The sequence below is a fragment of the Tupaia chinensis genome, unplaced genomic scaffold, assembly GCF_000334495.1.
Source record: "Tupaia chinensis unplaced genomic scaffold, TupChi_1.0 Scaffold150192_1, whole genome shotgun sequence".
Classification (NCBI taxonomy): Eukaryota; Metazoa; Chordata; class Mammalia; order Scandentia; family Tupaiidae; genus Tupaia; species Tupaia belangeri.
The window spans coordinates 59,913-83,383 of record NW_006210031.1 but is presented as its reverse complement, the minus strand read 5'-3'; the positions used below and the strand labels follow the sequence as shown (position 1 = coordinate 83,383).

Here is a 23,471-nt window from a genome sequence, read left to right as displayed (position 1 = left end):
ATTCAATTTTTGAGTCAAATGTGCCTATAATGCATATTTATGAGCACAGAACCACGTTTAAAATACATCCTACCATTTAAATTATTGTTTAAGTTTCTTTCATTTTCATGTAAATTCTCTTATATGCTAAAAAAAATATCGTAAAAGTGTATAACATAAAAGCAGGTGGGGCCAGCAGATGGCATAGCAGTTATGTCGCTGCACTCCCACATGGCTGACCATAGTTCAAGTCCCGGACCCTATGGTTTAAAACTCACGAGTGCGTGCATGTCCAAGATAACCCAGGAGGAGAATGGAGGAGAAGGGATTGTGGCGTGGCCATCCCCCCTGGGGGGGACGGTGATTGCTCACTTTCTCCCCCTCACTGTGTCTGTTGCTTGCCTTCATGACAAGCACAAAAACCTCTTTTTTAAAAAAAAGGCAAGTAATAATGAAATATATGTAAATAATGCAGCTTACTTTCATAGACATAAGTCATTTTTAAAGATATCACCCATTCTTACATCATTAGGCAATATTGGTAATCACCACTCACATTTAAGCTCCAACTTACTAATATAAAGTATATCAGCTGCTCAAAAAGTCTTTCAGCAGTTTTTATAACTGTTGGAGGTGTCTCAAGATGCTAATATGTTTACTTAGGCAAATGCATACATGTATGTTATATGTGCTGTTCCAGAGTTTTATACATGTGCATGCCTCACTGCCATCGAAGGCATCCGTTAGTAAAACTCGAAAAATGGATGTAACAGTGAATTCAAGCTACTTTGTAGAAAATATGGAGGGATACTAAGGAATTTAATATCAGCAAACATGTTCCCTTTGAAACAGCAAATTAGATGTGCAGGAGGATTTTGGTCACACTTCAAAGAATAATGTGCTGAGATGGAGAGCTGTTCTGTTTACTCTTGCTCTCACCGGTGAGGTTTTTCTATGTTAAACAGGCTTTTGATTACTTCAAAGCATGTTTGAAGTTCTCACTCTGCATAGCTCCTGCACAAAGACAAATATTCTTCCAAATTTGTGCAGCTAATATTGCTGCATATTCTATTTGTAAGAAGAACCTGCAGTTTCCTCATTTCCTTTCTTTCTTTAAGATTTTTGCTATAGGGTGCACGTGCTATGTGCTCACCAGGGAGGGAAAGTGAGAACGCACCCTCCCTCTGAGGGGGATGGCCATGCGACAAGCCCCCTCCTCCATTCTTCCCTAGAGATTTTGGGCACACATGCACACATGCCTGGCATGCTCTTCAAGCCACTGGGTCCAGAACTTGCACCATGCAGTTGGCCCTGTATGATCCATGAATGATCCACCATGCACCACTGGCCCCATAATTTATTATTATTATTATTATTTTATGACTGGGTTTCACTACATCTTCCTGCCTCAGCCTCCCTAGTAGCTGGGACAGGCATGCACCATCACTCCAGCTGTCAGGATGGGCTGAGAATTGAACCCAGGTTCCTATGTGACCTCGGCCTCTTACCAGCCAACACCACCATGGCTAGTGCTGCAGCTGCCCATTTAACGCCAAGTTCTGCCTCTTTTATTTAGCTATGACAGTGAAGGTCGTCTGACAAATGTGACATTTCCAACTGGAGTGGTCACGAGCCTTCATGGCGACATGGACAAGGCTATCACAGTGGACCTCGAGTCGTCCAGCCGAGAGGAAGATGTCAGTATCACTTCCAACTTGTCCTCCATCGACTCCTTCTACACCATGGTCCAAGGTAACACAGACGCGCACTTTTCAACTGTTCATCTTCACATGTACGCGCACCCAAGATAGAATGTGGCAATCTGGTTTTCCAAGATGAGTCAGAAAACAGGAAGGGGAAATATAATCCCCTAGAGAGACTGATGAAATAACCTAGCATCTGCATGTAATGTCTAGTTCTATACACAAATTAAAGTCATATAAATGCATGAGCCTAGAAGTAATGCATTTGTCCACTCCCAGTCAAGAAAACAGCTTAATTCTAGTTCTTCACACACATCATCAGCCTATTCTAGAGCTTCGACTGGTTTCCCGAGCGTGCCTTCCTTACTACCGTCTGAGTTGGGTGGTTTGAGACACAGTACTTCCTTATCTCTGCATGATACAGTGTGTGAATGCACGTACGATGGAAATGTCCCGGTCCCAGGTCCCCTCTTGTATCACATCTGGACTTGCCCTTTTTGTCACTCCATCTATGGCCACACGGATCCGGGAGCTCCATAATGAAACCTGTCATACTCCTTTGCAAATTAATCCGGAGAAGCCTGATTACAATGACATGTGCAAGTGTGAGGTCATCACTCAACATAATTACTAAATCGATGTTAAATGTCTTTGCCTCACGTGTCTGCTCGTAACCTGTTCCATCTGGCAATGTCCACAGCCGTCTAACACAGGTCTTGCTTCATTCACTTCTCCCTCCCGGTGGCTCTGTATTGTGAATTGGCGCAGGAACTCACAATGTCAAAAGGTTCAGGGTGTGTTTTTTGTTTTGTACCAAATACGAGGGGGCTCCCCTTTATTAAGTCACTTATAGGCAGAAGTAATGAGTATATATTACTTTAGATTAGTGATATTCAGGTATCTGTACAGATCCTTTCAAAGATCTTTGATAAAGGATGTAAGGATGGGTTTAAGGGAGGGGAGTCTCCTAAGACCTTGGGGGAGGGCACCGCCACCTCCCAGAAGCCACAGGCTTGACTCCTTGCAGAAATTGTACTGCACATGCCAAGAGGCTGAGCCCTCGTTTTATCAAGCACATGAGAAAAAGCAATCTACTAAAGCCAAGAAGGATTTTTAATTCTCCTAAAGTTGGGATCACCATATGACATAATGTTTATGTTGCTGGACTCCCACATAGTCGACCACGGTTTGAGTCCCCAACCTGCCAGCTTCAAACTCATGCCAGGGACGAGTGCATGCATGTCCAAGATCCCAAAAGGAGAATGGAGGAGAAGCGATTGCAGCATGGCTATCCCCCCTGGAGGGTGATTTCAGGCTTTCTGTCTTTCTGTCTCTCTGGCAAGTGCACACACCCTATAGCAAAAACCTCTCTAAAAAAAAAAAAAAAAAAATCCCCTAAAGTTTGCTTGTAAGATTCAGCCATATCCCTGGCAGCATGAAAAGCCAGAAATCAAAGTTGTATCATTACTTTGCAGAAGGACATCATTAACCACTTTTTTTTGGAGAGGTTTTTTACTATAGGGAGCGTGCGCTCACCAGAGAGACAGAGAGACAGAAAGCGAGAAATCACCCCCAGGGGGGATGGCCACGCCACAATCCCTTCTCTTCCATTCTCCTCTCCGGATCTTGGGCACGCACGCACATGCCCCCGGTGTGAGTTTTAAGCCACCGGGTCCGGGACGCGAACCGCAGTCGACTATGTGCGAGTCCAGTGACATAGCCATTACGCTAACTGCTGGTCCCATTAAACACTTTTTATTTCTTTCTAAATGAGGTTCAGTCAGCATTTTAAGAATTTTATTCCTTCTAAACTGCACAACCAGCCCAGTGTTTAATCCCTACCTAATAGTTTGTGATTTCTGTATCTCATGTTCTAGATCAGTTAAGAAACAGCTACCAGATTGGCTACGACGGCTCCCTCAGAATCATCTACGCCAGTGGTCTGGACTCGCACTACCAGACAGAGCCGCACGTCCTGGCTGGCACTGCCAATCCAACCGTTGCCAAGAGAAACATGACTCTCCCCGGAGAGAACGGGCAAAATTTGGTGGAATGGAGATTCCGAAAAGAGCAAGCCCAAGGAAAAGTCAATGTCTTTGGTCGAAAGCTCAGGGTGAGTAAGCTCGGAGAGTCAGAGATGGCCGCCCACCCTCTGGTGGATGACCCATCCAGGAAGGCAGAATTCATCTCCTTCCCCCTCGTCTGTCCACGCAGAGTGCCACCCTCACAGTGAGGAACAGCACCCTACCTTAGAGCACCAGTTATGTGCCACCATTACGCCATTAAAATTGCTCAGCATAAAAGCCACTTGGAAAACATGTTTTTCTCAACCTATCGATGATTACAAATAAACTCCTCTGTGACTGCCTGAACCTTATGGCAGAAAGTGAAAATTAAACCAATTCTTGAGGTGGCACAGCGGGAGGGCACTGCTCAAGCGATACTGAGTCCATACGGAGCACCCTGGAGTTCCCCAGGGGATGGGCACACACCACGCACACACCCATTGTCCTGCTGGCCGGGGGGGGTGGGGTGAGGGCTGGAGAGGATTACAGTCTGAGACTCTGTTCAGGGTGCTTCTCCCTCACTCTCACGAAAGAGAGAAACTTGAAAATAAATAAACTCCTCCCAGGGAAATGAGGAAAGTACATGCAGCACAATCTCAAAACCTAGATGCCCATACAGTCTGTTAGCGTAATGAATTTACGCCTTTGCTTTCTCGGTTAGGAGTGACGGCTTCTTGAGGTGGAGCTGGGGCTAAGTCAGAACGGGTTTCAGTTCTGTACGTTCTCGTAATCGTAACCACGTGTGTTCACAGACTGGCCATTGAAAGGGGAAGTCTTTCTTTGCATTCTCCATAGTTTGAACTATAGTTTGAGCACATGGAAGGGTACCCACATCAGAAGCTCCCTGCTGCCTCTTCACTATGGATAGAAACCCCCCCATTTCTATTATTTTTATGAGAAATGGGATGCTTCTCATTATGCTGGTGTAATTGAGCTTTGCAAAATGTTCTCTGCTTTCCTTGTTAGGATTTTTTTTTTTAATCCCACTTACATTGGGGCCAAATATATCTAGGAGGCGAGCTGTGATTGAAGGCAGCTATTTGGAAAAGACAACATAGATTAAGTACTGACACCCAGGTTGTGAGGAACCACCGTCAGCCAGTATAAACTGAACTTGAGTCTTTCATTCGATCAGTGAACGGATTTTAGTTTACCAGGTAATTGTAGATAATTCTTCCTGATATTATTTTCCTCGCCACTTAAAAAAAAAAAAATTAAAATCAAGGAGAGAGAGCAAAAAAGATGGAACTTTCTCTGAATAGTCTTTTTTTCCTGCACTCAAAATGGTTAGTTTTCACGCCAGTGTTATTTACCTTGGCAAATCTTCAGGGAAAGAAACAACAACTAAATACTGTCTCTAGTTCTTTCCAAGAAATAGAAATGAAGTAAAAAAGAATCAGTGGACCACAGATAGACTGTACCCAACTCCGAGGTGCATTCTGACCCCTCCTCAGCTGTAAGAGGTGTGGGGCTCCAGCTGCCGGTCTGCTGGACCACAGTGGCCAGCTCCCACCCCACCGGCCGCACTGACTGCAGAGCAGGGCACCCAGCTGCAGTCCTTGCAGCTTCAGTGTGACAGGCTGCAGCTATGGGAGGCTGGAGGGGACTGTGGTCAGCCACACAGCTGAGAAGATGGCACAAGAACACTAGAAGGAAGAACGAGATTAGGGTTGAAGGTAAAATAATGGGCAGGAAAACAGGCTTCCAGCTTCTTTCAGATCCTTTTCACAGGGTCGTGGTCTGTTGCCAAAGTAAACTGCAGCTCCAGCCAAACCTACAGATCAGTAGGAATCAGAAGCCGCCTGCCCCCTCCTGCCTGCTGCCACCATGACTGCTGCTTCCCGGGCCTGTGCCTCTGGGGGTCATTGCAAGTTAAAGTTAGTTCGCGGGCTTCCTTATTCCATGATTCATAAAGCAAGGATGGTGTGCACACCGAACACAGGACTACCTCAGAGACAATACTCGGGCTTGTTCTCCCCAATCTGCTCAACAAAGATGTCACAGCACTTAACTACAATTCAAAAAACAGGAGTCCCAGGCCTGCTCCATGGCCCAGGGGTTAGAGGAGCCAGATCCTGCATGGCCAACCACATGGTTTGAATCCTGACCCCAGCAGCTTGAAAAGCACACCAGGGTATGTGCGTGCTTGCCCCAAACTCCAACGGGATGGAGAAGTGGAGAGCGAGGGACTGCGCTATGACTGCACCCACTAGGGAAGGCTTCCTCCCTCCTCCTCTCCCTCTGTCTTGGGTGAGCATGCATACTCTCTGGCAGATTAAAAAATAATAACAAATAAAGGAAGAACAAAAATAGGAACTCTAGATCGGACTTTACTTTCTACGAGTAGAAAATCTTATGGGAAAATCATAGCCTCTGTGAATCCGTTTGTTTGTTTCTTTCTTTTCATTTTGTCAGGGAGCACATGCACTTATCAGAATGAGAGAGAGCTAGAGAAAGATAGCACCCCTCATGGGAAACGGCCATGCTACGATCCCCTCTTCACTTCTCCCTCCTTTCAGGATTTTAGGCATGTGTTCACACACACCTGGCATGTTATTTGAACCACTGGGTCTGGGACTCAAACTGTGGAGTGAGCCATTTGGGATCTAGCTGCCTTGAGCACCAGGCCACCAAAGCCAGCCCCCGTATCCTTATCTCTGTCACAGTATCTATATTATGACATAAATGACATGCTACTGTGCTAGCTAATGTCACAGCATTTGACGGATACAAATGTATTACAGATACATAGAGTTTGCCCTCCACCACCTCGCTATCACACGCCTGTTACAGGAGCCAAATGAGATAATAGGAAAGTACTTCCATAATAAAGGCATGATTTTCTGTTCTTCACCACAACCCAGAGACTCCCAGCCACGTGCACAAACATCGGGCGTGTCACACAGCAGGAAAAAGCTGCTCAGCTCGCTAGGTAGGCGTATGTTCATGGAAAGTGGGGACAGTAGGAAACACTGGGAGCTGGCAGGTGGTGTGGTGGTTAAGGCGCTGGACTCCCACAGGGCGACCATGGTTCGAGTCCCAGACTTGGCAGCTTGCTTTCTCACCTTCCCTCTCTCACTCTGGTCAAATTAAAAAAGAAAATAATAATAGTAATAATAATAATTAATTAATTAAATTAAATAACTAATTTAAAAAAAAAAAAAAGAGTTAGAATTATTTGTCCAGAAGCCACCCACAGATTATCTTGCCCACTCTTTGGGACAAGTTACATCTAATGTACACTTTTTCTCTGGTTGACGCTGCTTTTCTGGTCATAAGGAGAAATTGGGAGGAGTAGAGGGAAAGGGAAGAAACCACATCCTAAGCGTCTGGTTCTCGGCCCGATTCTAAGTGAAGAAAGAGCCGCACTTACAGGAGGGAGAGGCCAGTGCACAGAGGCCGCCGTTAGTTTCTTTCCAAACAGCAGAAATACACGATTTAAAACAGCCTGCTCGGTCACACTGAAAGGAGTTTTTTTTGCTGATGTGTGTGATTGCTCTCGGAGAGACAATGCCGAGATCACAAGGGAGGGTTTCTTACTCTCCAGATAAGACTGGATGAGCCCGCTCTGACTGCTAATTCCATTCCTTTGTGGATTCTCAGAGAGAAATTTGAGGGAGAAAATGAGGCTATGAAAATTGGGTTCAAGGGCTGCCCCTGGAGTCTGCCAAAAGAGGAAAGCAGGGGGAAAGGAGGCAGACCCCAGGCTGCCATGGCAGTGTGATTTAGAAATATCAGATTTCTTTTTTTTTTTTTCTCTCTCTTTTTTTAGGTTTCTTTTTTTTTATTGTTTACTGTTTTGGCCACAGGACATGTGTACTAGCTGGAGAGGGACAGAGAGAGGAAAAGTGAGAAATCACCCCATCCCCAGGATAGCCACGCTGTACTCCCTTCTCCATTCTCCTCCTGGGATTTTAGGTACCCCCATATATACACGCACCCAGTGTGATTTTCAAGGCACCGGGTCCAAGACTTGAACCACTATGGGCCATGTGAGAGTCCAGTGCCTTAACCACCCTGCCACCTTCTGGCTACAGGTCTTTTCCTTAAGCGAGTTACTTAAATTTAGCTATGTGCCTGCCTCATGGTAGACACTGAAATACCTACTCAATTCAGTTCAAACCTACGGTATGGATGGTCTCTATTTTCTTGCCTCTAGATCTTCCTAAGAGACGGGTTATATGAATTGGATGACCTGGCAGGTAGCTGATTGTACAACTAAACCTAATGGGTTAGATATAGTAGCTATAACAGATAGGATAGCTGTAACACTAGGTAGGTCAGTAGACTAAAAAGTTTTTAAAAAGAAAACTGAGTAATAAAACTGTAAAACAAACTAATAACATGAAGAGCATTTTCTGTGAAATAATGCCTTGGGGGAAAGGAGCTGGAGACTGAAGGAGGGAAGCACATGAACTCGTGATAGGGATGTGGAAAAGCATAGCAAAACACAGTTCTGTAACTCACTGTTTTCACCTAAATTTTAACAAAGATACATGCATAGTAGCTACTCATCTTTGTCTTATAATACTTGGTAAATAGACCTGACGTTTATCAGTGCTGAACTTTAGAACCAGCATTCTGTCACTTACAAGAATATTGTGGTGGGATTTTCTGGGCCAGCAGTTGTTACGGGTGTTGAGGTGCTGGATTCCTCACGGCCAGCTTCACAGTTCGAGTGAGGCTTGAGAATCACGCCAGGCATGTGTGTGCGCATGCCCAAAATCCCAAGAGGAGACTGAAGGAGAAGGGATTGCAGCGTGGCCATTCCCCTGGGGGATGATTTCTCATTTTCCCTCTGTCTCTCTCTGGTGAGCACACATGCCCTATAACAAAAACTAAAATAAAAAATAAAATTACAATACCAGCAGATAGCATAATGGCTGCATTGCTGGACTCTCATGTGGCTGACTACAGTTCAAGTCCCAGACCCCGTGGCTTAAACTCACACCGGGCACATGTGTGTGCATGCCCAAGATCCCAAAAGGAGAATGGAGGAGAAGAGATTCTGGTGTGGCCATCCCCCCCGGGGGGGTGATTTCTCGCTTTCTGTCTCTCTGTCTCTTTCTGTCTTTTTGGTGAGCGCACATGCACCATAGCAAAAAACACTCAAAAAATATTTTTTTTTAAAAAGAATTGTTATGGCATTCTCATAATAATATTCATCTCTTATACCTGCCAACCACAACTCAGATGCTTAAAAGAAAACTTGTAGTGAAACATTTTTAAAAGTAATTTCTCGGGAACCAGCAGTTGGTGTAATGGCTATGTCGCTGGACTCCCATGTAGTCGGCCGTGGTTCGCGTCCCAGACCCGGAGGCTTAAAACTCACACTGGGCACGTGTGCGTGCATGCCCAAGATCCCGAGAGGAGAATGGAAGAGAAGGGATTGCACCGTGGCCATCCCCCCGGGGGGTGATTTCTCACTTTCTGTCTCTATGTCTCTCTCTGTCTGTCTGGAGAGCACACACACGTTATAGCAAAAATCTCTCCAAAAGAAAAAAAGTAATTGCTCAAAACTTGAAAGCCGAACGTGTGCTTAAAGGCATGTATGATAAGGTAGGACATCTGAATCCTATTATGCTGCTCACACTTGGACACGTTCCACGTGGGCCTGAGTGGAGCGGCCTAGCGTGGCCGTGCACATGCCGTTCGCTCTCGCTGACGGTGAGAGACGCGGGGCCGTCTGCAGCAAGTCAGCGCTCCAGCAGAACACGAGGGGGTCTCGTTCTCGTCACTAAGCGTGCTGGGTAACAAGCAGCCCTGCCTCACTTCCCAGCGTAACGATTCAGATAAGTGAACATTCAGGCTGAGCCTCTCCAAAATGCTCCAAAATTCAGAAAAGTGTTGACATGACACTGTAGGTAGAAAATTCTACCCCTGGGAACCAGCAGTTAGCGTAATGGCTATGTCGCTGGACTCCCACGTAGTCGACCGCGGTTCGTGTCCCGGACCCGGTGGCTTGAAACTCACGCCGGGCGCGTGTGCGTGCGTGCCCAAGATCCCGAGAGGAGAATGGAGGAGAAGGGATTGCGGCGTGACCATCCCCCCTGGGGGGTGATTTCTCACTTTCTGTCTCTATGTCTCTGTCTGTCTGTCTGGCGAGCGCACGCGCCCTACAGTGAAAATCTCTCCAAAAAAAAAAAAAAAAGAAAATTCTACCCCTGCCTTCATGTGTGTGTGTGTGTGTGTGGGGGGGGGCCTTCAGGTAAAATACTTTAGTGCACAAATCTCGCATAAAATGACCTACAAGGTGTATACTAAACATAATTGAAATTCATGGTTAGACTTCGGTCCCATCCCCAAGATACCTCTTGTAGATGCAAAATTCCATAATTCAAAATAATTTGAAACCTGAAACACGTTCGGTCCTAAGCATTTGGGAGAAGGCCCCCCAGGGAGGATGGCCACGCCACAATCCCTTCTCCTCCATTTTCCTCTCGGGATCTTGGGCACGCGCGCACATGCGCCCAGCGTGAGTTTAAGCCACCAGTTCTGAGACTCAAACCGCGATCATCTACATGGGAGTCCAGCGACATAGCCATTACACTAACTGCTGGTCCCTTGATATTTTTAATAACAACAAAAGTATTTATTAAAAGGCCTCTGGGGCACAGGATAATGCTGGTGCCTAAGGACTGTTGGAAACTTCTGTGAAGTTGCTGTGATGTCCTAGCGGCGTGAAGCAGCACCATGTCCTAGCAGGAAGCGTGCCCTGACTTCTTCCTGCTGTCCCTGCCTTTATTTCCAGAACCCCACGGAGAGTCTGGGTATGCTTAGGAGAGAGAGAAAAGCTGAGATCTGTTAGTATCCTTTGAAATTTTACATACTCACTAACAGTGGCTGGTGTCTGGAAACAGTAAGGAAATGGAGAAAGCCTTGGCTTGTGTTAGGAATGTCGGGTGGGAAACATGGCCACCTTCTAAGTCTTTCCTTATGACTTCAATCTGAGGATACAAGAAGCACCGCATACAGGATTTGTCTGGATACAAAGAAACATTTAAACTTCTACCAAGATGTTGGGTCTGACAGTGCTTCCAGATGTTTCCACGCAGTGACCTGTGTGGTGCGGAGACTCACACAGAGACAACCAAAACATCATTTGATTTTCTCTGCAAGTTTCAGTGTTGGGTGGACCTGCTCGCCAACAACAGAAACAAAGCAGAAACCGGTAGCCAGCGTGGGAGCGAAAAGATGGGGCTCGTTCTGCCTTTTCGCCCTTCTCCTTCCAGCAGCTCAGTATAGCAGATCTGCAGTCCAGATTTCTTCCTATCTAGCCAGAGGAAATATCGCAGAGATAAAGGAGCATTGCAGACAGCAGTGAAGAATTGAAATAGGGATGGAGACGAATATGAAGTCAAATACACACACATGGAACAGTAATGTGGGCAGCGTGATCCGTGGGGACCGCACAGTCTGTCTTTCATGGTTATTGGGAGCCTGGAGTAACCTAAGAAAGCAAGCGAGCGGGCAAACTTACACATTCAGCTTTCTCCCCCTTTTCAAACACTATCTGAGGAAACCCAAGAGCCCTAAGGAAACCATTTAAATGGTGCAAAACCTCATCTTAAGGCATCAAAAATTTAGTGTAAGTATAGGCTGAAGGGCTTGATTCTGCCAGTTATCAAATTAATTTGATATCTGATCTTTCGGCGGGACTTTAGAAAATAGATTTGTAACGTTAGCTAGTAGCTTCTTTCCAAGGTACACAAAGCATTCTGCAAACCGAACCTCAGCGTTTCACAACAGTCACATAAAACAGAGGGCAACCAGTAGGCCAACATGTCCACCTGGAAGTGGGGGCTCAGGAAGCCTCCAGCTGGCAGATCAAATCTCCGGAAGACAGAGCCCGAGGGACGAGTCCAACCTCTTTATTTACAGATGGAGAAACAGATTCAGGGAGGTTAAAAGCCCAGAGTCAGCTGCTTCCAGGTCCTATCAGGTATGGGGACTGTGCTTTTTGACTCCTGGGCCCCGTCCCTCCCCTCCACATGCATACACACACACACACACACACACTGCACACCAGTGCCTGCTATGTTACAGTGATATTGGTCCCCAACACCGTGTCAGTTGGATCTGAAAAGGTAGAACTGAAAAAAATGAAGATTCCCCCAATTTCCATCAGAGCTCTGCCTATTTTTTTTTTTTTTTGAGAGGTTTTTGCTAGAGAGAGAGAGAGACAGAAAGACAGAAAGCGAGAAATCACCCCCCAAGGGGGATGGCCACACCGCAATCCCTTCTCCTCCTTTCTCCTCTCGGGATCCTGGACATGCACGCACACGTGCCCGGCGTGAGTTTAAGCCACTGGGTCCAGGGCATCAAAAATTTAGTGTAAGTATAGGCTGAAGGGCTTGATTCTGCCAGTTATCAAATTAATTTGATATCTGATCTTTCGGCGGGACTTTAGAAAATAGATTTGTAACGTTAGCTAGTAGCTTCTTTCCAAGGTACACAAAGCATTCTGCAAACCGAACCTCAGCGTTTCACAACAGTCACATAAAACAGAGGGCAACCAGTAGGCCAACATGTCCACCTGGAAGTGGGGGCTCAGGAAGCCTCCAGCTGGCAGATCAAATCTCCGGAAGACAGAGCCCGAGGGACGAGTCCAACCTCTTTATTTACAGATGGAGAAACAGATTCAGGGAGGTTAAAAGCCCAGAGTCAGCTGCTTCCAGGTCCTATCAGGTATGGGGACTGTGCTTTTTGACTCCTGGGCCCCGTCCCTCCCCTCCACATGCATACACACACACACACACACACACTGCACACCAGTGCCTGCTATGTTACAGTGATATTGGTCCCCAACACCGTGTCAGTTGGATCTGAAAAGGTAGAACTGAAAAAAATGAAGATTCCCCCAATTTCCATCAGAGCTCTGCCTATTTTTTTTTTTTTTTTTTGAGAGGTTTTTGCTAGAGAGAGAGAGAGACAGAAAGACAGAAAGCGAGAAATCACCCCCCAAGGGGGATGGCCACACCGCAATCCCTTCTCCTCCTTTCTCCTCTCGGGATCCTGGACATGCACGCACACGTGCCCGGCGTGAGTTTAAGCCACTGGGTCCAGGACTCGAACCACGGCCAGCTACATGGGAGTCCAGCGACATAGCCATTACGCTAAGTGCTAGTCCCAGGGCTCTGCCCTTTCTCATGTTTTGTAAAACTTTTTATATTTTTCCCCCCCCGACCTCACTTGATTTGAGTTTTTATTGTTACCGTTCCATGGGCCTCACAATGTTCCTTTTGAACAGCTAGTTGGAAAAGTTTCCACTTAAGGAGTATTTTTGCATGAGATATGTTTAATGTCAATGATAGAAAGCAAAAATTATTATAAATCTCAGCTCTCACAAATATACATGTCTATTTGTATATACATACACATATATTTACATATGAGAGACTGCTGAAAACTGATGGAGAAATGGAATTAAAGTACGGGTCTATTTCAGGCAAATTAATTTTGAAATCCTTGCGATGTTTTCTTTCTTTTTTTTTCAGTTTTTGCTGTAGGGTGCATGCACTCACCAGACAGAGAAACAGAAAGTTTGAAATAAGCCCCTGGAGATGTCCCTACCACAGTTACTTCTCTTCCATCCTCCTCTCAGGACCTTGGGCATGCGCGCACACACCTGGCATGATTGGCAGGCTGCTGGACTTCTTGAACTATACAGTTGGCCGTGAGGGATCCAACACCTTAATTAACCTCCATGCCACCTGCTGGCCGTCCATGCAATGGTTTTTTATCATAAACGTTTCCCATGGAGTTTTGAAGCCCTCTTTGTGTGTGTGTGTGTGTGTGTGTGTGTGTGTGTGTGTGTGTGCATACATACATATAGATGTGAGTGGTATATATATAAGTGTGTGTGTGCATGTACAGTCATGTATGCAGTTCAGTATTTACACATAACGATATGTAGGTCAGCAGACCACATGCAGGATGGAGGTCCTGTAAGGCTATATCCAATGGGCTGCCTCACAGCCCGGCTGTGTAGCAGGCTGCCCCAGCGAGGTTTGGTTAAGTACATGCCGATGCTCCCCAGTGACAAAACTGCCCCACAGCACATTTCTCGTGGTGTATCGCTGGCATTTAGCGACATCTGACTGTACATAAAAGTTATTTTTGTTCATATGCACACACACACACATAGAACCGATCATCTGGAGCTGTGAATTTTAAAGCTTCTAGCTAGGACAAGGTCAGGTAAAACTAAGATCTTCCCATGTCATTTTTTAACAATGCAAGCAGTTAATGAGCATTTTAGTATCTGTAAGCGTCATCCCCACAGACGTGCTAGAGAAGCCAGAGAGCGAACGGGCTGTGGTCTCTGGCCTTGCGGAGTTCGCAGGCTGCAAACACCTGGCCCTTTGTGAAGCAGAACGTCAGCAGGGCCACATTTCCATTGTAACAGGGGCTGGCTGTGTATGCCTTGGAATGCAGACAGTAACATGCGTATTTAGTCAGATTTTGGACATGGCCCACAGCCAAACAGAGACCATATTAAAACAACTTGGTGCTAGATGTGTAAATTGAGTACAATATTCAGACCATGTATGTGTCGTAGTAAAGGACTCTGAAGTCCCTGCCAGCTAACCAGATGCTATCAAAAGAAAAAGGCATTCTAAAAAATTGTGACATTTCAGCACTGGGCCAAAAGCAATGATTGTGTTTGTAACCTCCTGCTATTTAAACTCATTAATAATTTACAGTAATGTGGGTTCCAACTTCTACTTAACTGCTCTTCAAAGGGTTAGAGTCACATTTACCACTGTGTTTTATTTAACGTAGCCATGATTAATTTACTAAGCCATTATTTTCCAATCTTCTATTGGGGGAGGAGCTTCGAGTAATTTCCATAGAGGCCATGCTTATCACCTTCAGATCTTCTGAGCAAACTTGAAAGCAAACACATTTTGGTGTTTTTCTTATCAGTTGCTTTAGTTTCCAAAATTTAATTGAAAAGGTTTTGAACAAATGCCAGGCTGTCTTTCTGCTTAATAAAACCTTTTAAAAGAGCAGTTAATCTACTGCTTTGCACTTATGCCCAAGAAGTTGCTAAATTAATTTACTGACTAAGAGAATCAATCGTCATCAATGGTGTTGAAACAATACAGGGGATTCCAAAGTGGTAAGTGGCTGGTATTGGAATAACATGATTTATTTTACCGTCTCGTCTGTGTTATAACAGGTTAATGGCAGAAACCTCCTTTCAGTTGACTTTGATCGAACAACAAAGACAGAAAAGATCTATGACGACCACCGTAAATTCCTACTGAGGATTGCCTATGACACCTCAGGCCACCCAACCCTCTGGCTGCCAAGCAGCAAGCTCATGGCTGTCAATGTTACCTATTCATCTACGGGTCAGATCGCCAGCATCCAGCGAGGAACTACCAGCGAGAAAGTCGACTATGACGGACAGGGGAGGATCGTGTCTCGGGTCTTTGCTGATGGTAAAACGTGGAGTTACACTTACTTAGAGAAGGTATGCCTATGCAGTAAGGTCAAACATAGGGAAGATGGGGCTAGCTGGTGGTGTGGGGGTTAAGGCACTGGATCCCACATGATAAGACTTTGTGGTTCGAATCCTGGACACCGTACCTTGAAAATCACACCAAACACATGTGGGTATGTGCCCAAAATCCCAAGAGGAGAATGAAAGAGAAGGGATTGCAGCATGGCCATCCCTCTGTAGGGGTGACCTCTCATTCTCCCTCTCTCTCTGTCTCTCTCTGGAGAGCGCATGCGTCCTACGGCAAAAATCTTAAAAGAAAATTTTAAAACATAGGGAATAGGTGATTAGCACTTGTTAGCAATCATCCAGAACGCTACGGGGTGGAAGACAGTGGCACGTGACAGGGTCCACTTATTATCCGAAGCATCAACATGGAAGTCACACGGGTGCAGCAGTGATGAATTTCTGCATTAGCGAAGTCGTTTCTCCTTAGTTCAGTTTTACTGTCTGAGACCCTTTTAAGTGATTTATGCTGTAAACAAACAAGCACGAACGCTGTCCACCCACCAGGCTTGTACGTTGACAGCGTTCACAAATCAGACCCGGAACGTGTAAGTCATTTATAAATAATTTCCGTGCTAGCTCTGTCATTTAAGCAAGAGCCTGACGGTAGCACAGTTAAAGCTGTCAGTTTCGTGTTGTTCCTGGCAGCGCGTCAACATCACTCTAAAAAGCATGTAGATCCTATGTCTGTGTTATGATTTTCTTAGAAAGCCACACATTCAGGTACTCTGTGGCATCCCTCCTTTCTTGCACCTCTGAAAGGTAAGCATCCATGCTTAGGCTTCTTTCCTGTCCTTAATACCAAAAGTGGAGACTTCGAATTACACTTGTGCAGTGTGGACTTCAATATGGCTGAGTCGTGGTACCTCGCACACCTCACAGCACTCCACCGCCAGCGGCACAGCGGCCCACGTCACACACCCGACTACCCGACTCCACAGGTGCTGCCTCCACCCTGGCACCAAAAATGACAGAGTAGCTTTTGTCATTAAAATAAATAAATAAATAAATAAATAAATAAAGCACACCCACATTGTTGCCACACTCACACGTTCTTGTTTTTCACGATAGCATTCCTTAATCTACAGGCCAACCCATGGCCTGGTGGTAAAGGTGGCTGGATCCCATATGGCTGACTGTGCAGTTGAGTCCTGGACCCAGCAGCTTGAAAAACATGCCAGGCGTGTGTGTGTGCATGCCCAAAATCCGACAAGAGGAGCAACGGAAGAAAAGGGATTTCAGTGTGACAGTGCCCACCGCGGGGTGCTTTCTCCTCCCCTTCTCTGTCTCCCTCAGGAAAGAGCATATTTGTCCTCTGGCAAATTTTTAAGAAAACTTTTCTTTTTTTCCCCTCAGTATAAACCTAACATTCTACACTGGGCCTTCCATTCAGTTCCAGGCAGCCTATGCCCCGACGACACTGCCTCTGAACCAGTGCTCAGCGGATACTGCCTGTCTCAAGCAGTCTCTGAACTCTGCAGTGCCTCTGCTAGGACCCTCCTGGCATCTCTCCCCTTGCACACCCTTCCGCCCACTCTCCTAAAAAGACACTTGCCTTCGAGGCAACCGTCCATGCCTGTCGGGAGATGGCAGTCCACCTCCATGCTGATCACCCCACTCTGGTCGACCATTCACCCGATTATCGAGAGACCCCAGAGTAAGCCCTCTTCTCACAGACCTTCCTGGAAACAAATCCTGACACCTGGAAAAGTTCCACCTTGCAGCCTAACCAGTCCAAAGCTACCTCTCCAACGTGGGGAAGGTCACTGTTTCATCCTGAAACAGTTTTCTCAAGTTAAGGATGTGGCTGGAAAAGTAACAGGAATGTAAATTCCTGGAACTCCCAAATTGATAGTGGTGATTGCAATGTGCCTGAAAAACGTTTAAACGAAGCCACGGAGCGTGCCATTGCTAGAACCACTGTCACGAGAGGACAGAGTCAGTGACCAAGGACACTGTCATGCATCACAGGGGAGCAGGAAAGCCAGTGAGTCCTTCCTTACCATCTCTCCCAGATCCCTAAAAATCCATCCTGACCATTTCCATTTCCTTAACTGGGATGGACACTCTAGGCCAGAACTTACTCCCAGCAAAACGAGTGTTTTACTGTTGTCAAACACAGTTTAAAGTAACTGCACACCTAGCGCCACTTCCTGTGAAGGCAGCCATGGCTCGAGCCTTCTTGGGAGAATGCGAACTGTTAGGGACTGCTCTCAGGACAGTCACCACCACCCGCATACATGACATGGCCCTCGATTCGCCCACCGCGGAGCTTCTGCAGGAGCCTAAGTCATGCGCGTTGCTTTTGAAGAGGGTGAAAGATAATGAGAAAAAGAGTGAGCCGTGAGGGCCAGCTGTGGCATGGTGGTTAAGGCACCTGGATCCCACATGGCTATCTGTGCAGTTCAAGTCCAGAATCCGGCTGATTGAGGAACATTCTGGGTGTGTGTGCATGTGTGCCCAGAATCCTGCAAAGAGAAGGAAGGAGAAGAGACTGTGGCATGGCCATCCTCCCTAGTAGGGTACTTTTTCACTTTCTCCTCTCTCCCTCTGTCTCTATTCAGTGAGTGCATGTACCCTACAGCAAATAAAATTAAAAAACAAAACCAACCAACCAAACAAAAAAACCCACCTTGGACACAAGGTTATGCATTTCCATGTCACGAGCAAAGGATTATATTTCAGGAGGCTCCAGACCTAACCAACCTCCTATTGTACCATCACTCCTCTGGTCTGAAGAACCCCCACACCCTGCATTAGGATAGAGCTTTACTTAGCCGCCTCAGGGCTGACCACCTTCTGCGTTGGCCTAATGTCATGTTTTAAAAGTTTGCCAGAGGGTGTGTGGACTTATCAGACAGAGAAAGAGAAAGCACCCCTCAACAGGACATCACACCCTGCAGTCTCTTCTTCATCTCTTCATCCTGTCAAGATTTGGGGCACAAATGCCTGCACTCCCCACAGACTTTTCACACCTCCACACACAGAATTCAAGGCAGCCATGTGGGATCCAGCTCCTTTTTTTTTTTTTTTGGGGGGTTTTTTCTATTGGGTGCGTGGGCTTTTTTTTTTCTATAGGGCGCGTGCGCTCGCCAGACAGAGAGAGACATAGAGACAGAAAGCGAGAAATCACCCCCCAGGGGGGGATGGTCATGCCCCAATCTCTTCTCCTCCATTCTCCTATCGGGATCTTGGGCACGCACGCACACGCGCCCGGCGTGAGTTTTAAGCCACCAAGTCCGGGACATGAACCATGAACCGTGGTCAACTACGTGGGAGTCCAGCGACATAGCCATTACGCTAACTGCTGGTCCCCAAGGTGTATTTCTGTTAAGGGCATGAACAGCACTTGTTCACCCTGTGATTCATTTAGCCACGTTTGCTCACACTGGTGCCCGGTGTACACATTATCCATTTTCGGCTAATTTTATGTCTGTTCTTCATAAAATACACTTTGAACGCTTTGCTCCTCCCCCAAACACACTGGAAATTAAAATATGATTTGAGTAGCTCTTCAGTCGAACGAGGGGGAAGAGCCACCTTACTGAGTAATCGCTAATTGTGGCCAGGACTACATTACCCATATGCTGCCTTCTCCTAGAAATATTGCCTTGAAGGCAGCTTTGCTCCAGCCTGGATTATGACTTACCCAAATGCACCGACGATCTGCTGATTGGCTGGAATGTCTGCCAAAGGAAGGGTCGATCATGACAAGCAGCACAGTTAGGACTCTTGAGCCACTGATGACAGAAACCCTTACCATTCAGCATCCAAGCCAATTAGGCAGGGAATCGTGAACAACATATAAGGTCAAGGATAATGCAATTAAAATGAAAATCATTTTCTCAAGTGGGATCTTTCTGAGTGTTTGTGGTCACTGATTCTGCTCTGGCTTCCCCCCCATTCGCAGGCACTGGGTAACAATATGCTCTCTTTTCAGTCCATGGTCCTCCTGCTTCACAGCCAGCGGCAGTACATCTTCGAATATGACATGTGGGACCGCCTGTCCGCCATCACCATGCCCAGCGTGGCCCGCCACACCATGCAGACCATCCGGTCCATTGGCTACTACCGCAACATATACAACCCCCCGGAAAGCAATGCTTCCATTATCACGGACTACAACGAGGAGGGGCTGCTTCTGCAAACGGCCTTCCTGGGTACGAGCCGGAGGGTGCTGTTCAAATACAGGAGGCAGACCAGGCTCTCCGAAATTTTATACGACAGCACACGAGTCAGCTTTACCTACGATGAAACAGCAGGGGTCCTGAAAACGGTAAACCTCCAGAGTGATGGTTTTATTTGCACCATTAGATACAGGCAAATTGGCCCCCTGATTGACAGACAGATTTTCCGCTTCAGTGAAGATGGGATGGTAAATGCGAGATTTGACTACAGCTACGACAACAGCTTTCGAGTGACCAGCATGCAGGGTGTTATCAACGAGACCCCACTGCCCATCGACCTCTATCAGTTTGATGACATTTCTGGCAAAGTGGAGCAGTTTGGAAAATTCGGAGTCATATATTACGATATTAACCAGATCATTTCCACGGCTGTAATGACATACACAAAGCACTTTGATGCCCACGGTCGCATCAAGGAAATTCAGTATGAGATATTCAGGTCACTCATGTACTGGATCACAATTCAATACGACAACATGGGTCGGGTCACCAAGAGAGAGATCAAAATAGGGCCCTTTGCCAACACGACCAAATATGCCTATGAATATGACGTGGACGGACAGCTCCAGACCGTGTACCTGAATGAAAAGATCATGTGGCGCTACAACTACGATCTGAACGGGAACCTCCACTTACTGAACCCAAGTAACAGCGCACGTTTGACGCCTCTTCGCTACGACCTGCGAGACAGAATCACTCGCCTGGGCGATGTCCAGTATCGCTTGGACGAAGATGGTTTCTTACGTCAGAGAGGCACAGAAATCTTTGAATACAGCTCCAAGGGGCTTCTGACTCGGGTTTACAGTAAAGGCAGTGGCTGGACAGTGATCTACCGGTACGACGGCCTGGGGAGGCGAGTTTCTAGCAAAACCAGTCTAGGACAGCACCTGCAGTTTTTCTACGCCGACCTAACCTACCCCACCAGGGTTACTCACGTCTACAACCATTCGAGCTCCGAAATCACCTCCCTCTACTACGATCTCCAAGGACATCTTTTTGCCATGGAGATCAGCAGTGGGGACGAGTTCTACATCGCATCGGACAACACAGGGACACCACTGGCTGTTTTCAGTAGCAACGGGCTCATGCTAAAACAGATCCAGTACACCGCGTATGGCGAAATCTATTTCGACTCCAATATCGACTTCCAGCTGGTCATCGGATTTCATGGTGGCTTGTACGACCCACTCACCAAGCTAATCCACTTTGGAGAAAGAGACTATGATATTTTGGCAGGACGATGGACGACACCTGACATAGAAATCTGGAAAAGAATTGGGAAGGACCCAGCTCCTTTTAACTTGTATATGTTTAGGAATAACAACCCTGCAAGCAAAATCCACGACGTGAAAGACTACATCACAGGTAAGCAGAGAGCTCTGTTCTTTTCCAAGTGCTGAATTACCATAATCATTAGATTAGACAACGCAACTGGGATTGCCTTTTATTTTTTTGGTAACCTTTCTATTCCATTTGTGCAAAATCAAGTAATACCTAAGCTTTTGCATGTATTTCTCTCTGTGTAGAACCACAGGGAAACCACAAAAGGAAAATGAGACAGCAGCTTCCTTTCCCCTTCTAGTGTCCAAGGCCACAAGTCTAGTTTTAGTTTGTTTCTTTAATTTGCCAGAGGGCATGTGCACTCACTAGAGACAGAGAGAGAGAGAGAATGCTCTCCGTGGGGTGTAGTCACACCACAGTCCCCTCTTCCATTTCTCCCTCCCTTTGGCACCCACACGCATGCGTGCACACACACTGGTGTGTTTGCTAAGCCACCAGGTCCAGGACTTGAACCACGTGGTCAGCCATGTGTGATCTAGCCATCTTAACTACCAGGCCAAAGGCTGGCCCTGCCACACACTTTCCCAGTGATTTGAGACCCAGTCTTTGGGTTCCAATGGGAGAGCAGAAAACGTGATGAACTAAGAGGCCCAAAACTAGAATCCCAATCCCAGCTCCTCTTCTGCAAAGGGTGTGGCTTTGTAGACAACTCACATTTTTTTTGAGTCTCTGTTTCATTGGCTATAAAATGGGATAATATTACCTACCTCATGACATAAAAATACAAGACACATATGTAGTTCTGCATTAAATGGTAACTGCCTTTCAAACGTGTGGCGTTGGGTTTAAGACTTGCGTGAAGTCCATGGAGGTAATCGCTGCGCAGCGCCAGGCCGTCCACCCACCCCTGGGGGAGATTTATCTCCGTCTTCATCACCATCCCTCAGGACAGTACCCGAGCGGTTTCTCCCATCTGTTGCTCGGCCACTGGAGCCTATTTCCACTTTCCGTTCTGTCTTCTGAACCCAGCGTCCGCACTGTCATTCAGTGTGGTGACTGCCCTGGGCCACTGCTCAGCACACTCGTAATTCCATCAATGGGGGCAATTTTCAAGATAGAAATTTAAGATCTTTCTATGTTTAGCCCACAGTACTCTTTTAGTTACAAAATTTGAAACATTGGATCTTGGGCCAGCAGGTAGCATGGAGGTTAAAGCAATGGACCCCACATGGCCAACTGCGTGGTTGGAGTCCTGGACCCAGCAGCTTGAAAATCATGCCAGCTGCATGTTTACACGTGCCCAAAAGTCTGGAGAGACCAAAGGAGAAGGGTTGTGGCAATGGCCATTCTCCCGGGAAGGGGGGGGGGTGATTTCTCACTTTCCCTCCCTCTGTCTCTCTCTAGTGAGCATACCATCCTATAGCAAAAAATAAAAGAAATTAAAAAAAAAAATTGAATCTCAAGGCTGCCACCACAGAATAATTAGGATGTAACACAGATGAGATTCGTGCAAGCAGGACTTAGGCCCCTCCACTCGTCCTCTGTCCAGGATTCCGTCCCCCTGCTTCCACGTCCCTGCTCTGTGCCATCACAATCCATCTCTCGACTGCGTGTACGTTCCCTGGATGTTCTTTCCTGTTTCCTCGGTTTGGTTTGGAGCTGTTCTGGTCTGCTTTGGCCTGTGGGTTCCAGCTGCCTCTTCTAGCGCAATCTTTGAGGCATACTGGGATGTCTGTTGTCTCTGGCCTCAGAGAGCTGTCCCCTGCTTCTGTCACATCTGCGTCCCAGCTTTCTAGACGGCTCAAAGCTTCTCACAGCTCTCTTCCACGGGAGCCCCTTTCAGCGCCCAGATGCAGCAGCGCCTCGTGGCGTTCTCATTGGGGATTTTCAGTATGCGTTTGCATTCAAACCCCAGGATCCGGGCAGAACTGTTCAACATGTAAAGTCCTCTAGCTAGGCAGACGGTGCAGAGTAAGAGAATGTGCGCCCCCAATACCAATATTTGGGAGGAAAAAATAAAGTCCCTAACACGTAAGATGCCCCGCCCCAGCCCATCATCTTCCACCAAAAATAATAATAATAAAGTTTTACTCTCCATCCTATGGGAACAACTTGGGGTTCATTTGTCCCCCACCAGCCCATTTAAAAGAGGGAGAACACCACTAGTTGTATAGCCATGAGTCACCTGGGCAGAGGACCTGCCGGCCTGGCTCTGAGGTGGGAGCTTGTGCCCCAGAGAAGGGGCAGGAAGCGAGCGGCTCTCCATCATCCTTATTTACGGGGTGTTGACAGGGGCTGACGGGGAGGCTGGAAAGCCCGCAGCTCCTACGTTCCTCCTCTCCTAGCAACGTGGACTGCAGGGAACGCCATGCTGCAGCAGCATTTTCAGAAAAAACATCGAGAGAGAGAGAGATGGAACAGCATAAAATATATTAGGTGAAATGCAATTTCAAATTTTCCAGCAATGTGCTTAATATATAAAATCATCTACACCCAACTGCACTCATAAAGCTGCAAGCCTGCTGAGTAGTTCTGTAACATTATAACCTCCAGAATAGAATAAAAGCCTTATTCGGAGCTTAATGGCTTCTGGAGTCACATGGCAATATTTTAAAACACCGTTTTAAAGGTTTCCAGGCTCTCTCCCCAAAAAGTGTGTCTCCACCTGTGCACCGCGAGCCTTTGAAGTCGGACCTGATGGTAATCAGAAGTTCTGTGCCCTTGGCCAGTCTCGCCAGCT

At 46.7% G+C, this 23,471-nt stretch overlaps 1 protein-coding gene across 1 annotated transcript in view; it reads left to right on the top strand.

Moving 5' to 3' along the window:
* Positions 1–23,471, top strand: part of TENM3 (teneurin transmembrane protein 3) — a 902,368-nt gene that overhangs the window by 872,276 nt on the left and 6,621 nt on the right. Inside the window, 4 exon segments of the mRNA XM_027769663.1 lie at positions 1,556–1,731; positions 3,560–3,795; positions 14,934–15,230; positions 19,204–20,815. Of these exon segments, the coding sequence (XP_027625464.1) occupies positions 1,556–1,731; positions 3,560–3,795; positions 14,934–15,230; positions 19,204–20,815 (2,321 nt within the window).